General features: G+C 38.8%; 1 protein-coding gene across 3 annotated transcripts in view; it reads right to left on the bottom strand.

The window, feature by feature from the left end:
* Nucleotides 1-434: 434 nt before the first annotated feature.
* The window catches only part of IL23R (interleukin 23 receptor), a 56,079-nt gene continuing 43,689 nt past the window's right edge, over nucleotides 435-12,824 (bottom strand). For all 3 annotated transcript variants that reach the window (XM_027577879.2, XM_027577884.2, XM_027577881.2), the window contains 4 exons: nucleotides 10,647-10,736; nucleotides 7,825-7,930; nucleotides 5,228-5,318; nucleotides 435-1,485 (listed from right to left, as the gene is read on the bottom strand). In XM_027577879.2, coding sequence (XP_027433680.2) covers nucleotides 838-1,485; nucleotides 5,228-5,318; nucleotides 7,825-7,930; nucleotides 10,647-10,736 — 935 coding nt within the window. In that variant the 3' untranslated portion in view covers nucleotides 435-837. The remainder of the gene's footprint in view (nucleotides 1,486-5,227; nucleotides 5,319-7,824; nucleotides 7,931-10,646; nucleotides 10,737-12,824) is intronic.

Here is a 12,824-nt window from a genome sequence, read left to right as displayed (position 1 = left end):
GACGACAATGCCATCACGCTTAACTTGAATGAAGACAGCAGTTTCATCATGTCATCACATCATTGTTTTATAACTCTCTTAGTCCAAAATCAAAATAAAGAAAAATCAAATCCCTAAAATCAAAATAAAGAAAAATCAAATCCCTAATACCTGAAAAGAAAGTAGTAGAAAAAAATAATACAACCAACATGCCAATTAATGCTCTCTGATTCTATTCTTATTTTGTTGTTGGGGACTATATTTTTACCTACCCAAGAGAATTTTAAGCCATAAAATGAAAATTAAATTTGCTTCTCCCATTGCAAACAAACATTAATGTCTCAATTTTTTTTTTTAAGATTTTATTTATTTGACAGAGAGAGACATAGCAAGAGAGGGAACACAGGCAGGGGGAGTGGGAGAGGGAGAAGCAGGCTTCCCAAGGAGCAGGGAGCCTGATGTGGGGCTCGATCCCAGGACCCTGGGATCATGACCTGAGCTGAAGGCAGACGCTTAATGACTGAGCCACCCAGGCACCCCATAATGTCTCAATTTTTAAGAACTATTTTCAACGTTTATTTCACCACCACATATCTTGTATTATTTATCCTTCATACAACAGAGAGATCTGTTCTGTGCCTTGCAATGAGCGGAAATAAAAAGGATATAATTGTTGATACTTTTTAAAAAATACAGAAGCTGTACCTAATATCGGTGCTTCCTTTGTGACTATGAAGTATGTTCCATCTTTGGATCTTAACTCTCTAACTTTAAAAAATAGGGCAGAATTAAACTAAAGAGGAGATCCAACTTCAGATTACAAGGCAGCTTTCCTATATTGACTTTGACTATGCAGCTCTATTTTTCCAAGAGTGAAATCGTATTGAAGTGGTTTTCGAAAATATTTTGTGGAAAATAAGAATTAATAGATGGCAACTCCTCATTCATGACCCCCAAACAGGAAACAAATTCGTCGGGCAACAGGGTCTGTTCTGGAATAGTTTCATTGGGTGAAGCATTTTCCAAAAGCATGGCAGTTTCTCCCTCAACTGAGTTTTGTATGTCCAGAGGATTGCATTCTCCTTGATTTAAAATGAGGCTTAATTCTTCAAGAAATAGTGTGTTGCTTAGCGAATTCCTACTTGAGACAGAAAAAGCAAAATTAGGGTATCTTTTAAACCTGGCATTTTCCCCCAGGTCTAAGGAATCGGCCGGTGGTTTGAGAGCTGAGGAAGATGTGTCATCATTTTTGCTGAGATGGTTTCCTCCAGTGAGAAAATTTGAAATCTGGGGTTTATACCCAGTGCTGAGACCAGGAATATACACAACTGTAGTGTTGGTGAGTAGTGACTTCTGCAGGCAGTCTCTTGTCTCCAGGGATCCCGTATTCTTTTCTGTCTTGTAGTCTATGGGCTTGTGTTCTTCTGGAATTTCTATCTCTGTAATCACCGGATCAACATATAGGACCTGTTCGCTGGAATTATTATTCATAAATTCACTTTTTTCCTAGGAAGAAAGATTTTATTTTTATTTTACAAAAGGCATTTAAAGGAGCTAACTGGATAATTAAATAAGGACTGGAATCCTGCTTTCCCTCAGCTTTCCTTTGCCCTCCCTCTTCTGATATTGTTTCTCTTCCCATACAGTTTCCTCCTTTTGTTATCCTCCTCTATTCCAAGTCTTTATTAAATTCTCCCACGAGGAGACTGAAGAAAGGAATAATAAAAATAATCCCTGTTTTGCACACGTCTTGGTTTAAAAATTTTAAAGAGAAAGATGTATCTTGCATATTAACTCGCATACGATTTCAGGGCCTTTTAATATTTGGAAGTTCAATGTGTTGGAATATTTCTTAATATCATGGAGCATTACTACAAGAAAATATCTCATTGCTTAAATAAAAGAAAGGAAGGTGGGAGAATCCTGTTTTGCTTCTATTTTCAAATAAGGTAATAATAAATGCTTTGTGCTGAGGTTCTAAAGGTGTGCAGCTACTTACAATTCAGACAGGAACAGGAGGGTCAGTGAAGAAGGTTTTCATTTGTGTAAAAGCCTGATGACTCTTCTGGGTAAGAAAATGACTCGAGGCCTCACAACTGATGGCTGGCTTCTGAAGGCAAATAACTCCCACCCAATGCTGTTATAAAATGATAGCCACTTGCTATCGACTGAATGTTCGTGTTCCTACAGAATTCATATGTTGAAGCCCTAATCCCTAGTGTGATGATATTAAGTGGTGGGGCCTTTGGTGGGTAATTAGGTCGTGAGTATGGAGCTTTCATAAATAGAATCAGTGCCCTTATAAGAAGAGACATGAGATTGTGATCTCTCCTTCTACCCTGTGAGGATACTGCAAGATGGTGGCTATCTTCAGGAGAGCTCTTACCAGGAACTCAGCCTGCTGGTGTCTTAATCTTGGACTTACCAGCCTCCAGGGCTGTGAGAAATAATGTTTGTTGTTTAAGCCATCCAGTCTATGGTATTCTGTGATAGCATTGCAAGCTGAGTAGAAGACTGCCCCTTAGTCTTTGGGCAGAAAACAAAACTTCATCTGAAGGTTTGTTTCTAATTGCAGGAGCCCAGAATGGGAAGGAACTCTGGCAAAAAGAAAGACCTTGAATAAAGCAGCATGAAGTGTCTTTCAAATTTTCTTCAGCCTCAGCCTTCTTAGGGAACATGCCAGGTTTGTGTTGGGAAGGGCAGACATGTAGTCAAAGGTCAGATGAAAGTCAAAGAAACTAGACTTGCAATAAGAAACGAAGATTGCAAGGTGGCTGTGTTCTGTAGAGGGAGGTATTTTCCTTACTTCAGGCTGGCAACTGAATGATGTGGGTGGGAGTCAGACTGCAGTGAAGGACACAGAAGAGCAACGGGGACCATTCCAGAATGAAGGCAATAAAAGAAGAAGAGGACCTGACCACAACAAGGTCAGGGACAATTATCGGAGCCACAGAAAGTCCCCAGTCCCCTTGGATAATAATTAGTGGAGGAACAAGATAGAACTAGCAAGTGGAAGGGATATAAGATTACAGTATTTATTATCTGTAGTTTGATGAACATATGCTTGTCCTTCAGTTACTTGTTAACTATGTACTTCGTCACATATGTGGGTTCAATTGTTCTAAATCACCCCTCCACTATTAGGCAACATTACCTCCTTCAAAATCAGCCATGTGCACACCCTTTCTCACCTTCAAGTATCCAGAGACAGGAATCCTCCCTTCTGCCTAAGGCGAACCTTTCCATCTCACCCCTTTAGACCATCCCTCCCCTCTTCTTCACAGTCTTGTTGGATCAATATTCCCTCTTTCTCTGTAATAGTCCCTCTTAAGCCTGTCAAATTTAGTATAAACATGCTTCTGACTCACATCCCTCCGAAGCTACTGTTGTTCATTCACTGCACGAGGATATGAGAGCTGACCACGTATCAGCATAGCTCCTTTCTCTACTCCCTTTTAGAAGAATGTCTTCATTCTCAACCTCTGCTTCTTCACTTCCTAATCACTTCTCAACTCACCAGTGACCTCCCCCTTGCCACATTCCATGGAATGTTACAGACCCTCTACAAAGTGGTCAGCACCATGGGTCCTTGTTTCTTGACACTTTGCTCTTAACCTCATGATGTTCATTCTCTGACCTTCCTCTTCTGCCTCTCTCCTAGGACCTTGTCTATTCCAATGGAAAAGCCCTTAGTTACTCCTCATTGTCTTTAGCAGTAGTTTTCAACCACTTAACAGTGTTCTCAACCTCAGCTGCAGAGTGGAATCACTTGGGAAGCTTTGGATAATACTGATACCTGGGTCTCTCCATGCCCTCCCTCCCTCAGAGATCCTGGGATGTGGCCCAGGCATCAGGATTCCAATATGTAACCAAGGCTGAGAACTACTACCTTAGGGATTTCTCTGGGGTTGGGTAAGGAGTTGATTAATGGGTTCATAAGAGTTCCAAACAAAGCCACTTTTATTTGTTTTATAAATACTTGTCTTCCTCACATCTTTAGAACAAAGTGTTTCTAGGGGTGTCTGGGTGGCTCAGTCATTTAAGTGTCCAACTCTTGGTTTCTGCTCAGGTCATGATCTCAGGGTCGTGAGATCAAGCCCCGTGTTGGGATCTGTGCTGAGCATGGAGCCTGCTTAAGATTCTCTCCCTCTCTCTCTCAATCTCTCTCTCTCTCTCTCTGCTCCTCCCCCTCCACTCGTAAAAAAAAAAAAAAGAAAGAAAAGAACAAAGGATTTCGAGGGCAAAATTAATTTTTTTTAAAGTTTGAACATTGTTGTCAACAGAATGAAGTCTGAGTTCTGTAAAGTTCTATAACAGGACCTTTTATGATCTGATCCCAGTCACCATTCCAGCAATATACCAACCACTCCTCACATCAAGCTTTTCAATAAAGCAACACCTAACAAGCTCTTCTCACTCTGTGCTTTTGCTCATGCTGTCCTCTCTATTTTGAATGTTTTCTGTTTCTCCTAAGCAACTCCTTCTCATCTTTCCATATGCTTCCCGTATACCCCCATCATGTTTGGTCTCATTTCTGTCACTGCACTTACATCAATGCACTGCAATGCTTGGATGATATGTCTGTCCCATCAGCTGAGTTTTGAGCCCCTTAATGGTGAAACCAGTCTACCAAAAAGTAGAAGGAGCACACATAGCAGAATCTTTTCCCTTCTCCATAATCAGCAGCAGTTCCTCCATACTTGGCAAAGTCCCCTATAGTCTCCAGGTCTTCCCAGCACACCTTTCTCTTCTTTTTGAGATGGAAACCTGGCCCAGCCCTGGTGACACCATCTCCCACAGTCCTCTCACATCTATTTTCTCAAATCCACTGGACCTCAGGAGTGAAGCAGATCTCACCTGCTTCTCCAATCTCATGTAAAACAGAAGCCTCTTTGTGTCTTTGAGCTGCATTTTATTGAGCTTTTCTACCTGTCTCCTTTTGTCCCCAAAGTCATCTATCAACTATTGGCCACCAGGTGACTGATACCTGGCCCACAAGCTTCCTCTTCTCTTTTCTCTTTTGAATAGCATTGTTTCTTTCTTCCTTCTCTCTTTCCTTCCCCTAACTTCATGCCCTCATCTCTAAGTATAACTTGAAATATGTGTAATTCTGTCTTGACATATGTTTATACAGTTATGCTAAAATGTACACACATTTATGTATTTGAACAGAAATTCTATTCTAATTATTGGATTGCACTTTTACTCTTAGCTGCCACTTAGTTTTTATTTGATGGTGTTTGGTTACCTGTAGCATTTTTACAACATTACTGTTTTCCATATTAGGAATATCTTCATGAAGCCACTTTGGTATTAGCAATAAGATTCTTCTTTTAATTCTAGGAAATAAAAATGACACATTTAGAAGAAGCATTTTACTTAAAGATTGGTGCAAGCCATCACATAGGAGGCCAGGAAATCAACTGGAATGGAATGCATAAAACTTCCTGATGCAGATTTCCATCTCCTACTTTAGAAAGTTAAGTGGGAAGTTGATTCACTATCTTTTCAGATTTCCTCCTCCCTCTATTGCTCCGCTTTTCTCTAATGAGCCAGAACATTTCAAAACACTCACACTAGATTCAAGGTAAGTGGGAGAACCACCCTGGAAGTAAAACTGTACGCATGTTAAATATGGCTAACCATTATAAGCAGATATCAGTGTGGAAAGGTTTGGAAAATGTAAGGGATATTTTGCAGAGCTTTCCAAGTCAACCATAGCCACAGAAAAATATTGAAGAAGAGAATGCTATATAATAAAAAGGTATAATTCTAGCTCCTCTAATTCTGAATTTGTACTGATTTCATACAGGGTTGAGGTGATAGGGATGGCTCCAAATGTTGTTTATGTGGATAGAGTAGGAGGCTGCAGAAGTTGTCTTGCAGTTGTATGGCACAGTGAGAATACTGGTTTTTCCCTGGGCTGTGTGCTTATTAAGGAACACTAGGGTGGGGTGATGGAAAGAAAAGGGAGAAGCTGTGAACACCCCGCTTCTTCCCCAAGCTACCCTTGGCACTGCCACTGTGTCAGAAGCACTTTCTGTATTTATAATACAAATTGACTTGAGCAAAGGTTGCAACAGGAACTTAGACTAAACTGATCTCTGGCACATTTTTACCTGTAAACAAGTACCTGTTAGCAACAGGTCAAACTTGTTTATCTGTTTAAGCAGGTTTTCTAAGGACTTTTACTGAGTAACAACCAATATCCTGAATGAACTTTGCTCGCTCAATTTGACCTTCAACTGTAGGGTAAAAATAATTTCTTTACACATATTTATATAATGTTTTATGATTCAGCTTTTTTACTAATTCACACTCTCTTTCTATACTTAAAATTGGACCAAATTAGTAAGTTCATGTTATTACAGAAAAGTTTTTATACAGCATGCTGATAACAGTGAGAATATCTATATATATGTGTGTGTGTATATATATATATATATACACACACACACACACATACATATATATACATATATATATATTTACCCATTTTTGGTTTCAGTTTAGAATGTTTTCCAGTTTTGTTTCTGAAGTAAGGCTTTTATAAGTAATGTATAGTTATAGTAAATAACAGTGTCTGTTTATATATAAAATAGTTGTATTGAAATGGTCTCGTTTCATTTATCTTTTTAAAAGGAATACTTATTTAAATAATTAAATTAGCAAAGAATTGTCCTATTTTCTTATTTGTCATTGCCAACTGGAAATTAATTTTTAGGTTATTGTAACAAGCTTAATGCTATTTAAAATTTCACAGTATCTTTGGACAATAACATAAATACTAATATTTTTATGTCATACAAGTTCAAACATTAAGAGGGGCTTTATAATCAAGTATGTTTTTAAAACTACCTGAAACAAAGTTTTATATTAGTTTGCCCACCTCATAATGATATCAGGGATATATTTATTAATGGGTAATTTAAATTTTGAAATATCACTAACTTCTGAAGGAAAAAGCCTACTTTGTAAATTTAAAAAATCACAAGTGTACCTTACTTAGAATAGCTCATTCTAAATCTTCCTACTGCCTTTTGATTATAAATTTAAAAGAAAGAAAAATAATGTCATGAAGCAAGTGATGGCAAGAAAAACTCAGTGCCATCAGTTAAAGAACATTTGTACAGTTAAAATTGTGAGTTGTTAGCTGTACAAGGAGACTGCCACATCAAACAACTGTGTATTCACAGATTAGAAATACTCAACACATCTAGTAAAATTTAGAAAATTGAAGGCTTTGCTTTCCTCAAAGCCTCATTTATCCATCACTAGGCATTGATCTTTACTAATTCCATACTGGAAAACAGTGATCGAAGGCCAAGGAGAATGGTCATGGGAGCTGGTTGCTAACACACCAACACAACTTGTATCAAAGTGATGAATTCAGATGTTGCCACACTTCTCTTCACACTGATTCAGAGGATTTGTTTGGGTAGGATTCGAGGCAGGTTATGACCTAACCACTTTAAAGAATCCAGGCACAGTGAGCAGGCTGTGTAGCCTGAGAATGTGGGTTGTGATGTCAGCCAGGTCTGGGCTCCTGACTTAATGCTTAGTGACCTTGGGCCAACCACTTAACCTCTTGAAGCCTAAAGTAAGTGATCTGTAAAATAAGCCTTTGGGTTTTCCCAGCAGGGTCATCATGAGGTCATCATGAGGATTACATGAGAGACATGTGTCAAGAGTTTGGCATGGGTTGGTAATCATTAAACACTACTCATTTTATTTTTTTCTTTCTCTGACTAAAAATGTTGATGGGTTTTCCTAGTAAATAACTGAATTGACTAGGTTTACTATATATGGTCTAAATCAGAAAATAGAAATTCTACAGAAACCTACCCCGTTCGGAGTGATTTGTTAAATATCCCAATCAAAGAAAGAATTGACAACATAACAGCAAAGAGGACCATTCCTGATAAAAGTCCAATGTCTTGTTGCCTGTTGTCTGAAAGAAAGAAAAAATAACTTTAGCTAAGCATTAGTGTCCGTGGGATGTCAGAATCATTGTTCTCTCTACTCTGTGCAAAGCAAAATTCATTGAGCTCAAAGGAAAAAGGGAAGGGGAGAACAAAATTAACTTTTACCTTGGGCTGCGTGTATAGTGACTGTCCTTCCAAAATGCACAACAGTACCTTTCTTTTCTGAGAAAATTGGGCTGCACGTATCTGGTATCAGTGGGTTTCTAGAAGTGCATCTCTGGCAAATGTGGTCAGCATTAGACATTTTTTTCTGAGCTTGTGCATGCATATTTTATATAAAAGGGTTTAGTGATGAACCTCGTTTGTTTTGTCTGACACAAGTGAGAATTCCCAATTGCTGGTAACAGAGTCTAAAGCTGGCCACAATCACAACTGAGGTTTATTAGGTTTTCTTTTTAACCTTTCGAGCAAGACAGAAGTTATGTAGAACTTGTCACCATTCTTCAAAATGTATTGTTCATGAATTTTTTCTGCCGAGAAAGGACATTTGCTCTACTTAAAACAATATATAAGAAAGAAATTCAAGTTGCTATATATCTTGCACTCACATTTTATCTTAAAAACAATGCTTTTCTTGTGTTTTGAAGCATCAGTTAATCACCCCAAATCTTTAAGTAATTAATATGATATATTCAACATACATTACCTACTGGGCTCATCACATTTTCTCCCTAGTTTATAAAAAAAATCCTGTTTTCTATTTTCAAATATAAACTATGCATTGAGACATGACTATCACGCTCGAGTTCTGAGTGACGATGGATATTGGCCTCCTTTCGATCTCTCATTCCTTCCTTCCTCATTCCCTTTAGCAAATATTTATCAGATACTTACTATGTGGCAGACACTTCACTGGCCCTTGCCCTCATTATCTCCCAGCTGCACCTGACATGCACCTGGGTGTCTCCAGGCTGCCTGGTCCCTCTCCTAAAGCCAACTGGTGAGCAGGGGCCAGGCCAGTGTAGCTTAGCTTACTCCAAAGTCCTGGGGGTGGGGGTGGGGGACTCTGGGTGGCTCAGTTGGTTAAGCATCCGACTTTGGCTCAGGTCATGATCCCAGGGTCCTGGGACTGAGCACTGGGACCGTCCCATGTGGGGCCCTGTACAGTGGGCTCCCTGCTCAGTGGGGAGTCGGCTTGAGGATTCTCTCTCTCCCTCTGCTCCTCCCCCAGCTTGCATGTGCGTGTGCTCTCTCTTTCTCTCTCTCTCTCTCTCTCTCAAATAAATAAGTCTTAAAACAAACAAACAAACACACAAACACGCCCCTCCCCCCCGTGCCAAATCCCAAGGGAGATATGGAATTAGTAGTGTTTTTCTTGGAAAACTCTATTGCTGAAGATTTCATACCACCTAATGGTGCCACATACCTTTGGGCGTTAGTGCCTGGGAGAGAATAGAGAAGTCCCACAATAACTGGGGCCAGGCTGCCAGGCATAGGGGTCTAAGGATACAGCAGAGTGATCGAGAGACAACCGTAGGTATGTGGGTTCACATTGGGCTCTGCCCCTTACCAGCCCTGTAACCTCAAGGCATAATTATAAACTCACTGAAACTCAAGTGTTCTGTAACATAACTTCTGTAAAATAGGGATCATAACGCCTATCTAATAGGGCTGCTGTGAGCTCCTGGCCTCCCCAGTTCCCACAGAAATGTCAAGGTGCAGACCTGGGTAGGTGTCTGTATGGGGCCTAAGCACTTGGCTCATTGATTTACATGTACACATTCAGGGTGGCCTCACTTGCTTCATGTTTCTTTATAATACTTAACTGCCACCTGACTCTTCTCTTGTTGTTCTGTTTATTGTTTTTCTCCCCATCTGTCCAAAATGGAAGCTCCGTGAAGACAGGGCCTTTGTTCATTTTTTTTACTGCTGACTCCTGACCCAGAACAGTGCCTGGCACATAGTAGTTGCTTAATGAATATTTGTTGACTAAGTGAATGAAAGTCCCAAGAATGTCAATGTAACCTGCAAAAATTCTCATACTATTCCTGCCAGATTTTTATGCAGGGAGATAAGTGGTCTACCAGTGGTCAGAGGTGAAATAGTTATGCCTAAAGTTTTTCAATTTGAAATTTCTGTTTAGAGTTATATTTGTCCATTGCACAACCTGATCTCATAACTTTTTATGCCTAAAACATTTAGGTAACCTCATCAAAGGAAAATACTGAGTCATACTAATGAAACAGGAGCTGGTTTATACAAGAGAAAGAGCACAGATTTCAGGATTTGAAAAATAGGATTTGAATTTTAGTCTGTCACTTAGTGTGACCTTGGACAAGTTCCTTAGCCTCTCTGAGCTCCAGTTTTCCCACCTATAAAATAGATATATGACACTTGTCTCATCTGGTTGTTTTGAAGATTGAATAAATGATGTATACAACCTCCTAGCACATGGTAGACACTCAAATAATGTTTTTTTTTAAGAAGGAGTTTAGGGGTCTTGAACCCCAGCACCCATTGAAATGAAAATGTATCCAACCCATAGCAAAAGCTGGTGCAGTCCACCTAAATCATTCTTTAAATTCAGTTTTAAGTGGATCTTTATTGATTATTTTCCTATAGAAAGCATATAGCATATCTTATTATTAAGAAATTTATGCCTGACACATGATTTTTCATTTGGAGGATTCAAATGGATGATTAGTAAAGACTACCCAAAAAACCCAAGTAGTATTTTCTTACCAGAAGTAAGGTGTCCTTTAAAGATGGACGCAATTAGATGCCCAGAATTCTGAGTATCATGTTGGAATGATTTCCGTGTGACCTGGGGAACTTCAACAAAATGAAAATAGGGTGAGCTTCTTACATTTTGCATTCACGTTACCCACATTCTTTTAAGAGTTTCTTCACTTGTTTGGAGATGATTAAAGTACACTTAAATAGGCTTGAAAGTTGAATAAAAGCAAAGGCCTTCAAGTATGTGTGTCTTTTCTTCTCCTTTTTATTTAATTGGGCAAATCCTAAAGAAGGAAACACTGAAAGGACAATAAAAACTACCTAGGGTTTGTAAAACTTCAAGGTGTGTCCTCTAATTTCATGAGGCTTCTAGGCAACAAATACCAAGGAGCTTTATTTAGTTCACTGACCAAAAAATGCACAATAACTGGTCTCTACTTGATTCCTTCCAACAGATGATGCAATAAAGTTTAGGTTTCCTGAAGAGCCTCCAAGATGTGTCACTTTTGTCTTTGCACAATCTTTGACACACTGTTGGTGAACAGTATCTTGGCTCCATAGAAGAAGCCCAATTTTGATTAGCAGACACTTTGAGGTTATAACACAGGGGTGGAATGCTATTAATGACTTCCCTCTGCTCCTTTCCCACTGGCTAAGATCCTGGCCAGCCCTGTCTAGTCATAAAGACTGTCAGGACATGCTTCTGACTGGGGTGTGGTGAGCAGCCTTGGCAGCTAACTCTCTTTCACGCTGAACCCAAAAGAGTCCTGGAGCTTTCTTACTCATCTCCTCCCTCCTGAGAATTAAAAGCTTCCAGAGGTGACTTCAAGGACACTATTCTTCCAGCTGACAGAGACATTCCTGAAAACGGTTCTAAGCTCTGGATTCCCAAGAGTGCCTCAAGCCCTATTTATTCAGCTATTGTGATTTTAGTGTTCAGATTTTTCTTTTTGAAGAATTACTTGTGGGGCCAGGGAGAAATCACGACTTGAGGCAGCTTTAACTGCCACCATGATATCACAGGCTTGTATAACAAGCTAAGTGGCACAGACAGCTCTCTTTGAGAAAAATATCATGGAGTTGCAATAAAAAGATTCCTATGGTCTTTGGAAATTTTTGAAAAAGGTCGACTGGGTGCAGGCACAGGCTCAGTAGTTTTCTAAGAACAATGGGTAGGGAATTTTAGAAGGTGAAAACATCAGAAGAGCCAAAAGTTCTTTTCTGTGTTTTTATTCTGTCTTCTCTACAGTGAGAGGAAAATGTTGCACTGTGAATTGTGACAAATCAGAAATTCTTTTTGGCTTCTCAGTGCTTCACTAAGTCTCTTTTGTTTCAAAGTATGCAGTTCCATCAAACTCTGGGAGCAAGGTTATGCCCCAATGGTCACCAGCCAGGTTTATTCATCTAAATTAGTATTTTGTAGGCTGATGTTCAGTCTTTGGGAGCCAAGCAGGAGTCTGCATCTACATTATTTTGAAATTTTAAGACTAGACATATTACATTAAAATATAACGCAATTTTCAACTTGGCAAGATCATGGGTTTATAGCATATGTTGCTAGATTATTTTTGTTTTCACTTTCATTATTTTATAATTAGCATTTTTATTTAAAAGTAATATGTGGTGCTGTGGGGCTTTTAATGCAGGTTAACTTAATTCTGTTGTATAAATTACAGGTGATTATTTAGCAGTGAAACTTCAGTTATTAACTTGTTTCACATAAAAATAATGTTCATATCTAACTAGGGCTTTATTAGCCCTAATAGGGAGAATAAACACAATCATCCTTTAGGGTCTTTTTGTTATCATAGTTTCAAATCAACCAGGTGCCTTAATTTGAATTAGATTAAAGTCATTTAAAAGAGATGATTAATTATCAGAGGGTAATTTCACAAAGAATCAGCTATCTGAAGTAAGACAGTTTACAAACAAGATTGTCAGAGAAGAAATCAAGCCAATGACAAAATTTTTAAGCATAGGACTGAAATGAAGTTATATATTGTATATTTTTCATGGTCTACTGCCACCAAGTGGCTAGGTCATTTCTTTTAAATCATACCTAATATTTACATTATAAAAGCAGTAACCTTAATAAAGAAAAGAATTTTAAGAGGAAAAATAAAAGGGAGAGAAAAAGAACCATCCCGAATCTTGTCCCCTTAATCCACTTGCTGTTAGTATTTT

The sequence above is a fragment of the Zalophus californianus genome, chromosome 4 (assembly GCF_009762305.2).
Source record: "Zalophus californianus isolate mZalCal1 chromosome 4, mZalCal1.pri.v2, whole genome shotgun sequence".
Lineage (NCBI taxonomy): Eukaryota > Metazoa > Chordata > Mammalia > Carnivora > Otariidae > Zalophus > Zalophus californianus.
This window is presented reverse-complemented; position numbering and strand designations above follow the sequence as displayed.